Source organism: Pavona decussata, unplaced genomic scaffold (genome assembly GCF_977016875.1).
Source record: "Pavona decussata unplaced genomic scaffold, jaPavDecu1.1 SCAFFOLD_72, whole genome shotgun sequence".
Taxonomy (NCBI): Eukaryota; Metazoa; Cnidaria; class Anthozoa; order Scleractinia; family Agariciidae; genus Pavona; species Pavona decussata.
This window is the reverse complement of record NW_028145491.1, coordinates 1,295,661-1,313,750: the sequence shown is the minus strand read 5'-3', so window position 1 is coordinate 1,313,750 and position 18,090 is coordinate 1,295,661. Positions and strand designations below refer to the sequence as shown.

Genomic DNA, 18,090 nt, shown 5'->3' with positions numbered 1-18,090 from the left:
GTGCAGGCTTTCGCCTCGCTTGCGTGCAACTCCACTGTGTGTTACCATGGAAACCTTTGCTACAGAACGAGAAGGAAGGCAAATCAAGATGGCGATGTCGGATGTGGATGTAAGCAGTTCTTTAGACCACGATGAAGAACCTCTGGCTGAACTTGCGGACGAAGAACTATATAATCTTGTTCAAGAGACTTTGTAAGTATAACATAAGCATAATAATTATGCTCCTTCGGTCCGAGTTAAACGAATCTAGGCTTAGAAAACTATTTGACCCTAAGTATATTACTCTAATAATTACTGAAAAGGTAGAATTTCCCACCTACGGTCTGTAAGCCTACGCCGTTTATCTATCATTTCGTAAACTTTGTAGTGGATTCGGATCGCGTAAGGTTTCTCCTATTATTTGTTACACACTGAAGCGATTTTTTGTAGTCGATGAATTAATTTTATCAAGTAAAATGTTAAGCTTAAAGTTCCATGTTGTATTCTTGCGTTCACAGACATGCTAACGAAGTTCTTAAAAACGAAACCACAATGTTTGAAAAATATCTGAAAAGGGTTGATCCAAAGGATATTGGACTTCAACAGGCCGGTGAGTTTGCTTTTATTTATTTCGCCAATTTTATAAATATAATACACTTAGTTTCTACAAGACTAGTGTTCATATTTGGTACCTTGAGGTTTTTTGTGGTACCCTGTACTGTATGCATAGTAAAGTATCAGTTTTATTCGTTGAAAGATGATAACTATAAATCTATTATCAGTAGCAGTCAATATGGGCTATTTCTTGTCAGGACAACAAGGAAAGGTAGCTACTTAGCACTGCTTAAGAAAAGTGTTCTTTTCTAACACAGGTTTTGTTTGTTAGCTATTAATATATAACTTACATGTATTGAGCTGACTGTTGGTTTTAAGCCCTGTCAGCCCTGGCTAAACGATCTAACATTGTTGTACAACATTTGTTAGTTCAACAATGTTGAAACGTTTAGCACCCCATGTTTGATGACATGTGTTCAACATTTGTTGTTAAAGAACGTTTTGCTTTCAATAAAACATGTTGAAGCGTTTAGGCGGCTTTTCAACATTGTTGAACTAACAAATATTGTACAACAATGTTAGATTGTTTAGCCGGGGCTTTGTGAAGGTTGCTGTGGAACTGGAGGCTGCTTAATTTAGACGTTTAAATTGAACTGTAACTCTTGAATTTCTTCGGGTATTCCCCTCCCCTCAGGAGCTAATCTCCCATACCAGATGGCTGTGATTTGAAATCTCACAGCAGTCAGTTTTCTTTAAGAGGTGCAGTTTATAGGATCAGTCATAACTGATCATCAAATGTTGGTGATTACTATAAATTCACCTGAGTAAGAAATTTGATGGGCGTTGCATCAGGCCCCCTGCCAACATCTTAGGCACCAATTCCCAAGCTCATCAATTGGTGATGTTTTAACTGTGGCGTTGCATTAATTATTTTTCTGAATTTGTTGTATTCAAAAAGCTAGTCAAGGTCCAGCCCAACCTGTAATTGAACCTGGCCACAGAGGCCTGAGGAAAAGATCAAGATCAAGAGGGCCATCATTAGACAGGTGCAGTGATATAGTCAGTCGTGATTATTATTATTATTGTACACTATTTCATGGAGACTACCATTCAAATAATATTAATCCCTAAACAATCCAGATTATTTGGGTGTCCTCTGTAGTGTCTTGCTAATTTGGGTCTGTTATGGCACTTCAAGCTGCGACCATTTTGGTTGCCATGGCATGTAGGAGAAGAAAGTGTTGGCAATGGTGATAAAATTGTCTCAATGGTCAGCAGATTGGTAAATATTCCAATGGTGAAGTGGTGTTTAACTGCTCAAAGCACTTTCTTATTTAAATTTTTGTTGATCCAAGTGAAATTAAAAAGTTTGACTGTTAATACGTATTTTTTACAAAAAGTAATAATTACTGTGTAAATGATGTAAATAATTATATTTTAGAGCTCACTGTGAAGGAAATGTTTGCAAGTATCTTTTGGTGTACAAAATGTGTTGAATTTTCCTGTAGGCATTTAAAATTAACGGCGGAGCAGAAATGTGACATTGCCCAACGAGAACTGGAAGAGTTACGAGATGAAATAGAAAAGCTTAAGGATGAATCAGAGAAGATCCTTGATAATTTTAGAGTAAGTCAATAACACTGTGGGATATACCATTTTTCATAAAAATAAAATTAAAATAATAAAAAATAAATCAACAAATTTATGAGTAAATGATGGCGCTGGTCATTGGTAATCATTGGTACATGGTGAGATTGTGTTAACAAAAACATCCTTATTCCATACCCTCATGGGATTAAGTCATTTGAAATTCCATATGGGTGGAAAGGGTCTTAAAAAAGGCAAAGACATAAGGCTAAATTGGAATGATTTTCCATAGGTGGGGACCAAACCCAAGGGCGTTTCGTAAGAAGCTATGGAAATTTTCTGGATCAAATTACATGGATGGAAATTTAGCCTTCATGCAAAAGAACAAACAAGTATGCAACAACAAAGGAAAACAAACTGAAACAGTGAACACACAGATCAAAGGTTACAATGTATATCCAAGTCTGACAAAAAGGCTGAAACAAAATTCTCAGCCAACTTTGACCAGTCTTGGGAGCCTTCAACCAAAAGTCAAATACTATGCTGTATTGTTCTAAGTCTTACACAGTATGTTAAGTGCTTTGATAATGGGTTTCTGATGTGGTTTTATTATACACATGATCACAGGCTGTCATGGAAGAAGCTGACATCAGAAGTGCTGAAGTGAAAAAGTCTTCATATGAATTTGAAAGAGATATTGTCAAAGGAGCTGTTAACCAGGTAAGAAGACAGACAGTTTATAGGGTGTGATTAAATTCCAAGAATGATTTTTGATTAATATTTTGTCTTTGTTGGTATTACAGAGAACCAACAAAGTTATTGCCGAGAGAGTTACCAAATACATTGAGGACAAACTCAGAGCCAGGGTAAGTAAAATTTGATTAGAAATTAAGAACTGCAGGCTTAATTGACATTTATTAATCAGATGCTTTGAATCAGTGAAACTATAGCTGTCTTGATATCTTTCTTTTCTTTATAATAACTTTATTGAAGAAGAAGAACTTAAGTTAAAAGTAAGCGGCGCTGATATGGATAATAGCTGGCGGAATTCGCTGGTCGGTTTCCTGCTTCTAATGAAACCTCTGATAACGTATTAAATCTGAAGAAAAGTGAGTCACTAGTTAAAGTGACTTTTTTAAAGCTGTACACTGAATTACAATCAACTAATGAAGGATGGAGATTGTTCTATGTGTCAATTTATTTATACCAGAAAGATTTTCTGAATAATTATCTGTAGACTGCTGAAATAGAGGGGTGTAAGGCTGATTAATAAATATGGCTAATTTGAAGCCATGCTCAGAGGAGAGTTTACATGCAGTTTGTCTAAGGTACATTCTGTGCTTGTTTAGGACACTGCCATTGAAAAACTTCGACTCAAGAACTCTACACTGAAGGTTCAAAAGAGAAAGCTTCACATGCAACTGAAACAGGTATGGACAGTGCAAGTCACAAAAGCTTTGAAGAACTGACTCCATATGGAAATTGTAGTAGCTGTCACAAACTAAAGGAAATGTTTCCTGCCTGTTGTCTGTTTAGCCATTTTCAATTCTATGTAGGTTGAGTCTCCGTTGTAGGTGCTGGGCATTAAATAGCTACGGTTGCAGGCTACTAATGACACGGCCCGCCTCGGTTATAAATACAATTGTGTATAGCCTTGCTTACCATGGGTCCCCCATAACAGGGTTTGTATGGGTCATGGAAAACCTGAAAAGAAATGTAATTTTTTAATTTCGTTTTCCAGGCCTGAAAAGTCATGGATTTTAATTGTGGGTCATAGAAAGTCATTGAAAATGATGTTTATGGAAAAAATTACTAAGAAAGCATTCTTTTAGGGAATAAAGAAGAAATACAGTAGACACTGTGCATTTTGACATTGCGGGCTGTGAACGCCTTAGCATTGAAAAGGTCATGGAAAGTCATGGATTTTTAAAAGCTCAAAACAGTACAAGCCTTGTATAACTCAGTGGTTACCACTGAGTTACAGGAGACCCACGGCTGATTATCAGCATCTAACTGGCACATGCAGGTCCAGAGTTTTTTCCTGAGGTGGGTTTACAGCGGTTACCAATAACACGCGACCTATCGCCTTCAAAAGACTCCGATAAAGTTGCGTTTTGGTGGAGGTCAATCAAAGAAAAGCTGTTGAAATTGTTTTGAATTCTGAGAACATTTCAAGGCAACAGAGCGAAGAAATTGACAGTTTTATCCGCTGACGTTTATGAAAGTTGATTTCCAAAACGGGTTATCTAAAAAAAATGCGCATTGTTTAGACGAAGCCGTATTTCTTCATGAAACATTTGAAATATCGCTACACCTGACAATTAAATCAGCGAAGCGTGCAATTGAGCAAATTATTACGTGCAGTGAAAATCGAAATTTTTAATTCAAAAATACCTTTTATTTACGCTGGAGAATCAATTTCAATAAAGTTTACCTTCTCTTAGTGAGGTAAAGTTCTTTTTTTCCTTGCAGGTTTAGCTAGGAATCTTGTCAGAATTCAAAATAATTCCAACGGCTTTTCTTTGATTGACGTCCACCAAAACGCAACTTTATCCGACTCTTTTCAATGCTGTAGGTTGCGTGCCATTGGTAACCGCTGTAAAGCCTCACCGGTGGTGATAAGTATGAGTGAGTTGATAATTTTAATGCTTGTGATGTCTCCATCTTACTTTTAGAAAGAAGAAATGGGGGAAGTCCTTCACGAAGTCGACTTTAATCAACTAAAAATTGAAAACCAGCAGTACTTAGAAAAGATTGATGAGAAAAATCAAGATCTTCTGAGACTCAAACTCATGTCCACAAATGTACAACAAATTCTCAACACTTATAAGGTAACATTGTAAAGTAAAATATGGTTTAAAACTGTCAGTCATCGGTAGTTTGTCTGGTGTGATTGCCCGGATAAAAATGTCTTTAGAAATAGAGTGTGTTATTAAGTTTCAACTGCCATAATTTTTGATTATTTGAGAAGAGGTCATCCTTAAGAGTGAGTTGCCATAGGCTCTCTAAGAAAAAAAAATAGGTATTCTTAAGCCCAGACTGTAAAATGTGACCTCACCAAAAAGTGTAGGTGCTCTGATGTCATTTCTTTGAGTTACCTGTTGAACCAGGCTTAAATGCAACAGCTTGCTTATTAGGATACAGGTTTAAAAGGATAAAAGTAAACAGTATACTAGGCAATAATAATTTTTAAAGGGATTAAGGACAGTACATGGATAGGATAAGCAGATCAACCTTCCCTCCCGGTCACAGTCATTTGTTGTTTGTATAGGGTCCATTGTTTTAATTGGTTAGTAGTGATAAATTTATATTTGTTACAGTCTTACAGCTGGTTTACAAATGAAATTTAATTATACATTTATTTAATTTATTTTGACAGAAAAAATTGAACACACTGACACTGGAATCATCAAGGTTAAAAACAGAGATTACACAAAGGAATGAGCTGCTCTTCAAGATTGATGCAGAAACACAAATGGTGGAGAAGGTAACTCAGTGTTTTTGTAATTACATGTATATCTCACTGTGTATTGTTATCATCCGATGCTCCCTAAACTTACAAAAGCTTGGAAAACATCTAAGGAACAGAATCAATACAACTGCTTCAAGTTATTTCTTGCTCTCACAAAGGGCTAGCCAACCCTCCAAGTTAAAGTTTTCAGTTAGTGGCAATTTGGCAACCAACTCTTTTGTTTTAGTCGCTTTTTGTAACTCTTTATCTCATGACCAATTTACCTTATCAAATCAGCACCACAGTTTCCCTAGAAACTGTCCCCTGTAACAAGAATGAGTTGAGTAAACCAGAGTTGAATGTGTGCTTTCATTTGCATCAGGGAGGACTAGATGTTCACCATCTCTCATCTTCCCATGTCTTAACCCTTTCACTCCCACCGGTAAATGCCACAATTTTTGGAAAACGGCAATTGTGAACCCATATTCCAAATGTGATATACCAATAATTGAAAGGTTTTGTCTGGGACATTGCATATATCATTCTGGCAAAGACAAAGGAAATAACAGATTAGATTGAAAAGTGGGCAAAAAAAAAAAAAAAATTAAAAATGGTGGTTAATCATGTCTGGTATAAAAGGGGGTAAAATTTTTTGCTTTCAATGTACTCAGATCTTGTCAATATCTCTTTGGTGTCCAAATATGATACGAATTGACCCAATATTGGGCAAGTAATGACTTCTTGTGCCATATGGCACTCTTGGGAGTGAGAGGGTTAATTTAACATTGGCTTAGTGTTATATGGGAGGTAAGGAAAGAGCACAAATGTACTGAGAGGAGTGGGGTGAGGTTGAGAAAAAAAAAGTGGAAAGAGTAGGGTACTCATTATCTTTCCTGTCTCTCCTACCCCATGCCATCCACTGCCCTCCTCCCCCCCCCCCCCTCAGTAGTTTTGTAGTCTCCCCAGCTGTACTTGTGGAGATGGTGCCATGAACTTGGTGATTGGACTCTGCTAATGCATAAAAGACATAGGCAGTCACTATTATCTTGATCAGTGTATTCCACAGTTTTCTGAGTATAAATTTAGGTAGAGACTGGAGTTTAAGGGCCCATATAGTTCAGTCAGTCATTTTATTCTGGCATAATAATCAATGCACCAAGACAGCTGATATTTCAGGCTTTTTCAGCCAGCTTGGCATAGTCCACTCAAATTTTGGATTATTCCTCTGCGAATATCCTTGGACCTGTCAGTATATCGAGCATAATATTTTTTCTTATTTTTAAGGAACGAACAAAGGCAGACACATTAAATTCAAGGTTAAAACAGCAACTTGCCGACTATAAAGTGCCGGATGTAAGTACTGTTAACTTATACACGTGTCATGTATGTCTGGGTGTCACAGTGTGATATTTTTTAAAATAAATGACTTTAATACTTTTGAAAATAAACACCAAAATGTTGCAGCCGAGAATCTCAAGCTGCAGATAAAGACACACAAAAGCAAAAAATAAATAAATAAATTTGATGTGTAAAATCCTAGGCACTGATCGGTGTATTAGGCATTAAGTATCCTAAGCAAAACAAGAATATTTGACCCAATGAGTACATTGTGGATCTCTTTGAGAGTCATATGGGTAGAGACTGAGTGCGCCTAGAGTCTTAGATTGGAGAAAGCATTAGTTCTTCATTTTTTTCCTTTTAGTAGCATTAATATTTAGTCTCCTAAAGTATGGCTTATTTCTGACAGAATGCTTGACTTGTTTTCAGGTGCTGGATTATGTCACTGAACGAGCAGATTTATATGAACTTAACAAAACAGTAAGTTTCAACAGTGGTATTTTATGAAGTCAGTTGTTTGAGTTAGCTTTGGTTTTGTTTAACGTAACATTATTTCTTGTTTGATTTTTTTAGGTTCGTATGTGGGAGAGAAAAGTTGAAATAGCACAGGTCAGTCATCAGTTTCTGTTTAGTTTTTTTTTTCTCAATTGTTGTTCTAGAGAGATAATTAGAATTAAGTTTACGCAAACGGCAGAAATGACGACGTGACCTTGTTTATTCTACATTTGCAGCTCGCTGTTTCTAGTTTCTCAGTTTAATTGAGTAGTTTTGTGTTAGCATCAAAGATCAGAATTAGTTTTCACTATTCTCATTTATGTATTCATTTTGTCAAGAAAACATTAACGCAAATATCTCACGTTTCCGTCTGCCATAAACGTGATTCTTAAGGGAAGTGGTAAAAACTACTATGCTTGAACAGGATCCACCAAACCACAAAATAGATGGCGGTCTCTGCCTGCACCCCACTTCCTCAACCTCAAAAGACGGTGTCTTAATTGCAAAGCCACCCCTCTACCCAGCAGTAAAAAATGACAATGAGATTCAAACCCCACTTTTCTTGTTTACCGAGCGATACTGACTCTTGCTGGCTGAATACGTGTCAACTCAAATTTTAAAGCCTATAAAATTTTGTCAGTAATGATCACGAGTTAGGTGCTGTCTAAGATAACCCCCTACCCCAGACAAGGTGGGTCCTCAACAAACTTATTCTGTCCAATTCCCCTAAATCTCTGTATTTCAGTAACTTCACAGAAACATTGTAGATGTAGAAATGCATGACATATTTTTATTTTTTTTTATTTTTATTCATTGTTTTTACGGGACGTGTAAGACAACCGACATGTGTATTGATGGAAAGGATATCTTCCAACCCCAAAGCGAAATATGTAGAGAAGGCATCTCGTTTTTTGCCAAGCCCATTATAATCAACGCTAAACAGTCCACGGTGTTACTGACGAGTGGTCATTTGTATGTTTGTGTTGATTTGCGGTCTTGTTAATTATCTATTTTTATATTTTGTTATAGATGGCTTTGAAAACAAATCAAAAGACGTGGCGCAAGCTACAGACAGTTCACCAGGAACAAAACCCTTGGAAAGTTTAGATTTAGCAACAGGGGAAAACTGACAGCAGAAAACTGCTAGATATTATAGTGAAGAATAAAGCAATGTAAATAGGAAATATGCCAAGCACTCTAACAACCTGTAGTCATCAAGACAGCGTAATTGTACAGAGGGTGTTTGTTTATCTCAGTAGTTGTAAATAAACGAATTTTCTTTCCATTCTGTTGCCCTTTTTACTCTGACTGGACTCTAGACTCTGATTACGTGCGTCGGAACCACTCGATGACGTCATTCGTGCGTCTTCTCACTAGGCTGATTTAGCAACAGGACGGGCAACCTCGTTCCCAGGGTCTCTCTTCTTCCCGCCCCAGCGAGAGAGAGAGAGACCCTGGGTGAACCTGGTCACGTGACAGCACACGACAAACTTCTCCCCAGTCGGGGTATACTCGCTCAATTATTTTATTCGCAAGAGTCGATCAGAGATTTTCAAGCGGGTGCGATTTTAAGCAAGCAAAATGCGAGAGATTTGGCGCAGTTTCATACCGTCTGCAAAAATCGTATATTAAGTACAATCTAAGGAATTTCAAACGGTCAATGAAGCAGAGGTTGATCATAAACTCTACACTAGTTGGAACTGATTCCATGAATTGTGCCAGAAAAAGCATTTATTCGAGCTTAAACTGCGGTAATAAGTAAGTCTTACATCTTTTGCTCTATAAGATGAAATGTAGTTCATAAAAAATTCTTTCAGTAACAGCATTATTAATGATTCATCACTCAAGAAAATACAAATACATTCTTCTTGTTCAGTATTCTGTTTATTTACATGTAATTCGCGAAGCACAACATTGAATATATATTTGGTCACCGATTTCCTGTGAATAAATACATTGTTTTCGATCACAATCAGCGCTCTGAGCTCAATATTTTTCGTTTAACTACGTCTTAAAGTCCATAGGGAATAAACTAAGATGAAAAGTACCTTTGAATTATATTCACACGCGGCTTGCTTCAGTCCGTTGGTATTTCTGAGCACTTCGCCCGCTCACATTCTATTGCCGAAAATTCTTGGTGTTCCATTCGACAATACTAAAATTGATCTTCTTTCCCATTTCACCCCATTTGGAGCTCTGTTAAAAGGCGTAAAGCCAGCGATACTTCTGTTCTAATCACCATGCCTGTTGAGGTTTTGACTCAAGCATCCCCCATCGTCTGTCGGTTTCCCTCTGGCGTCCCGAAACGACTGTTCTTAAAATAATTCTTTTGGATTAACAACACTCTACCTGAGTAGAAGAAACGTGAACCTCTTCCAGGTCTCAAGTGAGTGTGCGATGTAGAAATGCTTGGTTGTAAAATCGCTTGTTGTCGTAAAGTTCGTGGCTGTCTTCTCCGTCCTTCTGAGAAAGCAACAACTGCATACTTTACTACCCCTCCCTAAAGGCTAATTGTGTCAAGCACCCAGATTTTGGGTGCCACGTGACCAGCTTCACCCAGGGTCTCTCTCTCTCTCGCTGGGGCGGGAAGAAGAGAGACCCTGGGAACGAGGTTGCAGGACGGGAACGTCAGTTGACAACGGCGTGCGCATCGAGAATGCCCATATATAGTCGAAATAGACTCGTGTCCAGACTATTCCGCGCGCTCTCGCGTCCTCAAATGACGTTCCCGTTCTGTTGCTAAATCAGCCTACTGTGTCTGCTCGACTCAATCACAAACTCTGCAGCACAAATCAAAACACGAATTTTACACTGTTCATTGTATAAAATGCAATACAATACAATAACTTTATTTAAAGAGGGAGGCGTAATAACCCGTTGCTGTTTTCTAACTTACGGCCCTCAAAATATAAGAGAAATAAATGCATAAGACATGCACATAAATATTAGCGATAAACTTATAAAATCTCGACGTTTCGACGTCGTCATGACGCCAATCAAGAGCGGAAAGATAACATTCAAAGTTCGTTTGATTCGTTTGGCTAGGCGGTGAAATGAAACCTTTCCTTTTTGGAGCGCGATGAAGGAGAAAATAAATAAATAAAAACGGAAGAGACCCCTCCCAGACCCTTTGGCTCGACTGCTGTAGTATCCGTAGACCCCTCCTCAAATGAGCTGGGTAAATACGACTCCCTAGAAACAATCGCGTGGGGCCTAGATCTGGCCCTCTCGACATACCCAAAAAGGGACTGCAAACAAACTAACTCCGTATTGGGTGGAACAAAGGGTCAAACTGAGAGCCGGGACTTTGGTATTGTCTTTTATTTCTGACATAAATACACAAACGGAACTTGCTTAGTGAGGGAAATTATGTCAGCGAGATGCTGGTTTACATGTTAGGTCTTATTTTCATCTCAGCTCGTTTCAAGGAATAATAGTGTCCCCTGAATGTTTTCCAGTTGACTCCATCTGCAAAAGAGCCGTGTTTTCCGCCGTGGTACTGTCCGTTTAGGTTGGCGTTGTGGCAATTTTTATACCACCAAGCACCTTTGAACTTGACGGCACAATTTAATGTACGGTGTCTATCGTTGTCTTGATCTTTGGTGGAAAATTGCATGCCGCTGTAATGAAAAAGAGAGAAAAAAATAATGAGCAAAAAACTTTCAAAACGGGAGACTAACTACTAACTTGCGGAGTTTTGAAATATTAATATTGAGAATGAGATTTTAAAAGGCGTGTCATGAAATGAGTTTTGAACACGAAAGAGAGTTAAAAGAGGTATTACTTTGCTGTCATTCCCTTGCTTTCATCCGGGCTCATGGAGTCACCAGCCGTGCCTTTGTATCCGCCAATCAAAAGCTGATATTTATCTGCCTCGTCTGACACCTTAAAAGTCTTGTATTCGGCGTATTTGATATTGCCATCAAAGTCTTCCAGGTCAACTCTTAGCATCATGTCCTCAGCAGCCGTCAAACGGTGAAGATTGTCATTTCCGAGCCAGAACTCGCCGCTGACATTTCCGAAACCCTTCTTGTAGGATGCCCAGTCGAGATAGAAATTAACGGAGCCATCAAGACGTCTCTGGAAAACAGTCCAGCCGCCACCGTCTGTAGCCATGTCACATAGGACCTGCATTGGTTTGCCATTATCTGGATTGATGGTGTATACACCACTGGAGTTGATACCATTTTTAAGAAGATGGAAGCAGCTTTTTGTATACTCTGGAAAAATGTACAACATTTTAAATAAGTGGGTTTGTAATCTTGGTTATTGACGGGACTTGGGAGATTAAGGAAAAGGACTAGTCTAGAGTCATGGCCATTATTTTACAGTAGATGTGCGGCTCTCTCGAACCTCTCAGGAACATTTGTAAAGTTTTGACTCTTTCTACTGAACAAAAGTCTACTGCTGTATTTAATCAAGGGCAAGCATGGGGCTAGATTCATGAACCCTCCTGAGTTAAGGACGGTGCCTACTTTTGTTACTGCGCATACGTTCTGCGCATATCGAGATACTCAGGTTTCCTGTGGTGCCTACTAATACAGGGATATTTTGCGCGGTTTAAAACTATGCGGAGAAACCAGAACTTAGCAAGTGCTCTTGAAAAGAAAATTTGGGGTAACCATGCATTTTTCAGAGATAGTAAGGCTACAATTTGGAAAAAAACGCCGTACACTGCTTTGTGTTTTACTGTTTTTTAGAATAATTGTCGCTTAGTTATCTCTAAAAAATGCGCGGATCCCCGCAATTTTCTTTTTGGATTTCAACAGCTAAGATCTTGCTGAGATTTGCTTTCCCCGCATAGTAATAAACCACACAAAGATACTTCTTTACTAGTAGACACCGTGAATGATATATTATTCAGTAATTGACACAGGCATACTCGGAAACTGGTGAAAATCCGAGTGCCCCTATCATTTATTCACCAGGCGCCAGTTGTTTTCCACACAATCCCATACTTAAATTTGTCATATGCTTCTACTCCATCCACAAATTATAAGGCTATCAGGAAAATCTTGCACACATTTCACCTGCCGGATAGCGACCTATCCAGTGGATAAAATAATCCGCTCTTTGAACAACTGGGCCAAGCTTAAAATATCCCATCACATATATCTGAGCTGATTTTCAAAAAGGTGGCTACAGAAATTGAGCACATTTTGAGACTTTCTAAGCTGAAGGAATATGCTAGTCATTAACAATACTCCAGTTACGGTTTATCACAATAAAGTAAGGTCAGGAAATACTATGAAAGAGAAAAGAGGGGCTTTTCTTTGGAATTAGACGTGACATTGACACCCGAGTGAAATGAGACATGACCTGTGATCCGACTAAACAAGTGTGACACTTGGTAATTATTAACGGCGCCAACGCATCTTAAATCTCAACCAAAACCCGGTCTTTAAGCGCTCAAGACTAGCCTTCCACAAAAGAATCGGCTTAATCGGGGCAAACCAGCGTTTTAAATTGATTTTCCGTGTTAATTATAAGTTCAAGACGTAATGAGAATCACGCCGAACGAACATCTGGAAATTATTTATGACATTGAGTCCGGAAATCCGACCAAAATCGCACTTCTCGACTAATCGATGACTAGCCTAACAACGCTACAGTTATAACGGCGAAAAATAATAGAATAGCTTTTCAAACTCACGCTTCTTGAAGAGAAAATCCTTGCCCATTCTTGCTAGTGTTTTCCATATCAGCTTATATCCCGGATGTTGAAATCAACATTTGAAAAGGGAAGGGTTAGCGCCCTTTTCCACCACAAAAATATATTAAGTCTTTGGCTGGGTAAACAATTCGCGAAAATTTCACGTTGCCCGAAAAGAACTCATCCCTAAGACCTACTTTTTAAAGCCAAAGACTGTCACCTCCTCAAGCAAAGCCCACAATATACAAGCCTTTAATAGTCCAAGCCCGAGTAACTGAAAATTACTCGTTTAGCTTAAAAGAGGACTATTGGTAGCAAGCATATTAGTACGAGGCAGAAACTGCACTCGTAAGACTTCTCCCCTCACTAGACTTAATGATGTCCTCAGGAAAACTTTGCTTCAGGAAGCCAAACGAAACGCTAGGTCTAATGACTTAGTTCTGATCTCAGAGCGCGCGCCGAATTCAAAGCCAAATCGTTGCGCGGTTAGAAGACGTTTGAGAGAGAGTGGGGCTAGGTTAGCAAATCAGGGAGGGAGGGGGGGGGGGTAGTAGAAAAATATTTTGGTTTTATAAATATTTGCTAATGACCATTGTAATCTATTAAGTTACTGATGTGAAATTCAATAAGAAACGCTAAAAAAAAAAAAAAAAATAAATAAATATCTTAAGAAAAGGTAACAAAAACGTCAATTTCTGTAGCCACCTTCTGGAAAATCAGCTCAGATATTCCATTCCACAATTGCAATGTTTGTTAGTCTTTTGTTTGGTGGCGGGGAAGACTGAACTAGAAGCTGAGAGCTTATGAGGTCCAGGGACCAGTATTGACAAGACAATAGAAACGGCTTAACAGTAACAAGTGACAGCAAAATTCTATTTTGGTATGCCTGTGTAACAAGTGACAGTAAATTCTAATCTTGTACCCAGATCTCCCACGGTCAGGTGGTATGGAGATCTCACATTTCGAAATAGATCTGGGTACGAGATTAAGTAAATTCTACTTACCGCATGCTATTCCTGTGTAACCAGTGACACACTTGCATCTCACCCCTCCTCCGCGGTAGTCAGGGATACAGATTCCTTTGTCACCACAAGGCGAGCTGTCGGACTCACAAATGCTCTGTTATGAGATTTTTTGGACAAGCGAGATATGCATTAAACTCTGAAGAAAACGTTCATTAGCGAAAGGTCATCTTAAACTTTCACAACGCTAAAAACTAATTCCTTTGCTTTCGGAGGGGCAAAAACGACGCTAAAAATACGAAAAAAAAGGCAACGTAACAATTTTGGAAAACAACAACAACTCGCAAATTCGCTGACTGAATTTAACTCTACCACAATCAACCTGATTAGCTTTAACAGATGTGGGTACGAAAGACGAACTATCAGCGAAAAGAAAAACGGAAACGTTAACTGCGATATTTCATTTCGTTAATTCAATGCACAAAATAAAAAAAAAAGAAAAAGAAAATAAATCATAGAATGCTTTTTTTTCAGTCGATCAAACTGTAAGAGGGCCATTAGAACCTAAACAAGACGGGTGTATCCTAGGCTGTTAGTTAAACGCATGCCGGACGGCGAAATGAATAACGACCTAACGCCGTAACAGGGATTTTCCACTTTATTTTTAGATAAATTTAACTTTTTTTATTTCATTTTTGTTCAAGTCTAAAATTCCTTTTGTTTGGTCATTTTACGTTTTGCTTCTTCCTAAATGGAATATAAACCTTCCAAGGAAGATTTGTCAATAGCAATAGCGTGCATGAAAAATATTAAATATTTATTTTTTTCGGTATCGGAGTTTTCATACGTTCGTACGTTCGTGCTGTTTGGAAAAGTCCTACTGCTTGCCAAACATCGATCAGCCTGAAATGTAAATGATGGCAATCAAGTCGTGTCTAAACTTCAAGCGAGTTCACGTTCCCTCAAAAAAACCAGCGAAAGGATAAATAATAAATAAATAAAAAATAAACATGTTAAGCTCGCTGGATGCGGATTGTCTTGGTATTTATTTGGACAATCATGTACAATCATAATACTTGGGGCCCCATACATAAATTATACACGCATCACTGTCATACTAATCTTCTTCCAGAAACAACGGGACGTGAATAGAGTGTGAGTCGCAAAACATAATTAATGAATAGGGCTGTGCGGAAACCTTGCCAATACTTGGAACAAAACGAAATAACCTTTACAACCGCAAGCATCTCTTTTCAGAAGAAAACTGGAATAAACATCTCACAAATTCCAAGAGCTCAAAATAGAAATAGCAGACTGTCACTTCTTCTCAGCATCTTCACGAACTGAAAAGGTTCGGAACACGAAAACTGGCAGAGAAATTGTGCGTGACATGATTACGCGTGGGACATTTTCCAAACGTTTAAGGGAGTTTCACTTGAATATTTTAGTCGTGGCTGTCAGATGTTTTAAATAGCACTGTTTCTTTAATTCTATGTTTCTTTTTTCTGTTTCTTTTAATGCTCTGAACGTTTTCAGAAATAACACTCCACAAATCCCTTTCTTTTTTTATCCGAAAATTTATCGTGAAGCGCACCCTTTGTTTTTGTCGCAAATTTCCACAGGGTTTAGTGATAAGATTTATTTCAGCGCTAGCTGTTATAAATTTTCCTCGTCATTAACTTGGTCAATTTCGTTCAGTCAAAAGATTTAGTAACTTTTTTATTCACTCAAGAAGTGCTTCACAATGAATTCGTATCGCGAAGAACCATGAATAAAACTGCATATTGAATAAATACAAAGACTTCGAGTTAATAACTCTCTCCTCATGAAACTGAATCAGTGTCCTTCAGAGGATAGCAAATCGCTAGTTAGCTAACTTATAGACTTGTTTTCATACTATTCATGAAAGCGAAAAATGAAATGGGAAAAAAGATCAATTTAAGAGAAGAAAAAATAAGAAAAACGATAAAAAATAAAGGTAAAAATTCCCCTGTTACGCCGATTCTCGTTACGTCGTTCACGCCTTTTACTAACAGCTCATTTTTACAAACATTATAACGAAACATAGAACAAAGGCATCGTAAATGGTCTTAAATACTAAGCTTTCGGGCTGTATTCATGTATTCATGTTATCGATTGAGTTTCAAAATAGCTCACCTGTACTCCCCTGTATATCACTCTGCCATTCTCAGTAAAATTTTCATGACTTGTGAATCGATCGGAGTCGCTCAACTGACAGATTAAATCGCCTCCTTTCCTCATAGCGCCAAAGTTATAAGACAAACAGCGGCTTTCTTTAACACACGCTATTTGACACGAGATCTCAGAATCCACAGAAATCTCTTGAAACACACTTCCATTGAGTTTTTTCCCATGTATTGCTTTCGCAAAGTTCACGGCCTCCAAATCAGGATCTGCAATGCGACTGACGGCGTACGCAGCAGTGCCGTAGAAGAATAACAAGAGAATATTCATGTTTCTTAGTGATCAAAGTAAAGCAAGTGAGAAATTTTTTTCTTTGTGCGGCGCATGAATTCGTGCACCCCTAACAGCTTTGCGCGTTCAATTATTAACGAGGAGGAAACAAAACAAGGTCCAATCTTCTAGAAGACCTAGAAAAACAGACTTGCGTAAAGTTCCGACGGATCCGAAATAAAAGAGAACAAGTCAGGTATACAGCTTAAAAATTGCCGGTTTCCTTTTAACAGCTTGGACCAAACGGCAAAATAGTTAACTTTGCAAAGTTGTCTCATAATACATGCAGCAGTTATGGAAAAAAATTCTGAGTAGGCAAGTTTAAATGACAGAGCCCCCGAATTCTGCTCTCTCAGTAGGCGCGAATTTTATCCTTGCCGTGGGAAAACAATGATCTCTTCCAAGCCAGGACCGTACATAGCGGTGGGTGCAGAGGGGACAGCTACTCCCGCCAGGAAAACTCATTTTTTTCTCACGTTGTGTTTGCTGAACTATTTCTCGTAGCTATATTGGTCCGAAATCACTAGAAAATGGACTAATTGACCGGCTGAAAAAAAATCTTCCTTCAGTCTGAATTCCAAATAATTATTTCGGAAAATCTTTCGAGGCAAAAAGCCTGTACGAATTTTCTTATGAAAATAATGGTTTTATAATTTGGGCTTCCTGTGGCTTAGAATTTGGTGTGTAAATAAAGACTGCTAAGTCTACACGACTCCCTCGCACATATTTTAGAACTATATAAATCTAGCTTACAATAGTATATGTTTTTAGAGCTAAATTGGTTTTCAAAGGCCTGCTCTACTCTCAAGTATTTGTAGCGGGTTTGGAGGATTTGATAGAGCCTCGAATTTAACCATCGCATGTTCAACATCACAGGTCATTGTGATGAGTTTTGATTTTCCCATTTTGAATTACCTTCATTTTGAATATGCCCTCTTATTCTGTGTGTTCAACGACAGTGTTTTTGATGCCACATAGGGAATTTCAGCTGGGTTTTGTTTTGCTCGCTTAAGTGCGTGACAATTTTAACTGCCTTCCTTGGTGAGATTTTTGCAATGTTAGTACAGGAATAAGGACGGTGCCTACTAATACAGAGGTATTTTGGCGCAGTTTATGACTATGCAGGAAAGGTAGATCTTAGCAAGGGTTATTAAAATCCATAAGGAAAATTTGGGTAACCACGCATTTTTTTGAGATAATTAAGCAACAATTATTCTAAAAAGCAATAAAATACAAAGCAATGTATGGTGTGTTTCTCCAAATTGAAGCTTTCTAATCTCTGAAAAATGCATGGTTACCCCGAATTTTCCTTTTGGATGCCAAGAGCACTTGCTAAGTTCTGGTTTCTCCGCATAGTTTTAAACCGCGCAGAAATATCCCTGTATTAGTAGCCACTACCCTTAGGAAACCAGGGTATCTCGAGATGCGCAGAACGTATGCGTAGTAACAAAAGTAGGCAGATGTAATGTCGGGCCTGGCTATCGGTTTTTGTCACAAGGCGTTGTGTTTCTTGGCACGGCTATTTAGTTTTTTGGTTCTCAAGAATTTGTTGTAGCGTGTAATAGAGCTATGCAACGTGGCACAGTAATAAAAGA

At 38.3% G+C, this 18,090-nt stretch overlaps 2 protein-coding genes across 2 annotated transcripts; one reads left to right on the top strand and one right to left on the bottom strand.

Annotated features, from left to right (window-relative positions):
• The first annotated feature begins 49 nt into the window (after positions 1-49).
• LOC146476862 (cilia- and flagella-associated protein 263-like) lies at positions 50-8,690 on the top strand. The gene is made up of 13 exons (XM_085113988.1): positions 50-192; positions 498-589; positions 1,493-1,580; positions 2,043-2,160; positions 2,749-2,841; positions 2,925-2,987; positions 3,471-3,551; positions 4,797-4,952; positions 5,501-5,608; positions 6,857-6,925; positions 7,340-7,390; positions 7,484-7,519; positions 8,435-8,690. The coding sequence occupies exons 1-13, from the start codon at positions 89-91 to the stop codon at positions 8,510-8,512; spliced, it is 1,137 nt and encodes a 378-aa protein (XP_084970114.1). The 5' UTR covers positions 50-88; the 3' UTR covers positions 8,513-8,690.
• Positions 8,691-10,433: 1,743 nt separating this feature from the next.
• On the bottom strand, positions 10,434-16,672 carry LOC146476861 (ficolin-2-like). The gene is made up of 4 exons (XM_085113835.1): positions 16,178-16,672; positions 14,063-14,177; positions 11,190-11,625; positions 10,434-11,025 (listed from the first exon to the last, which is right to left on the bottom strand). The coding sequence occupies exons 1-4, from the start codon at positions 16,493-16,495 to the stop codon at positions 10,794-10,796; spliced, it is 1,101 nt and encodes a 366-aa protein (XP_084969961.1). The 5' UTR covers positions 16,496-16,672; the 3' UTR covers positions 10,434-10,793.
• Between the last annotated feature and the right edge of the window lie 1,418 nt (positions 16,673-18,090).

Excerpts from the sequence above, each read along its gene's own strand:
- LOC146476862 (XM_085113988.1), top strand. The coding sequence starts at position 89 with ATGGCGATGTCGGATGTGGATGTAAGCAGTTCTTTAGACCACGATGAA. Across the intron at positions 2,161-2,748 it reads AGATCCTTGATAATTTTAGA|GCTGTCATGGAAGAAGCTGA; the intron begins GTAAGTCAATAA and ends ACATGATCACAG. Across the intron at positions 5,609-6,856 it reads AAACACAAATGGTGGAGAAG|GAACGAACAAAGGCAGACAC; the intron begins GTAACTCAGTGT and ends CTTATTTTTAAG.
- LOC146476861 (XM_085113835.1), bottom strand. The coding sequence starts at position 16,495 with ATGAATATTCTCTTGTTATTCTTCTACGGCACTGCTGCGTACGCCGTC. Across the intron at positions 14,178-16,177 it reads TGATATACAGGGGAGTACAG|AGCATTTGTGAGTCCGACAG; the intron begins GTGAGCTATTTT and ends ATCTCATAACAG. Across the intron at positions 11,626-14,062 it reads TTACACAGGAATAGCATGCG|AGTATACAAAAAGCTGCTTC; the intron begins GTAAGTAGAATT and ends ACATTTTTCCAG.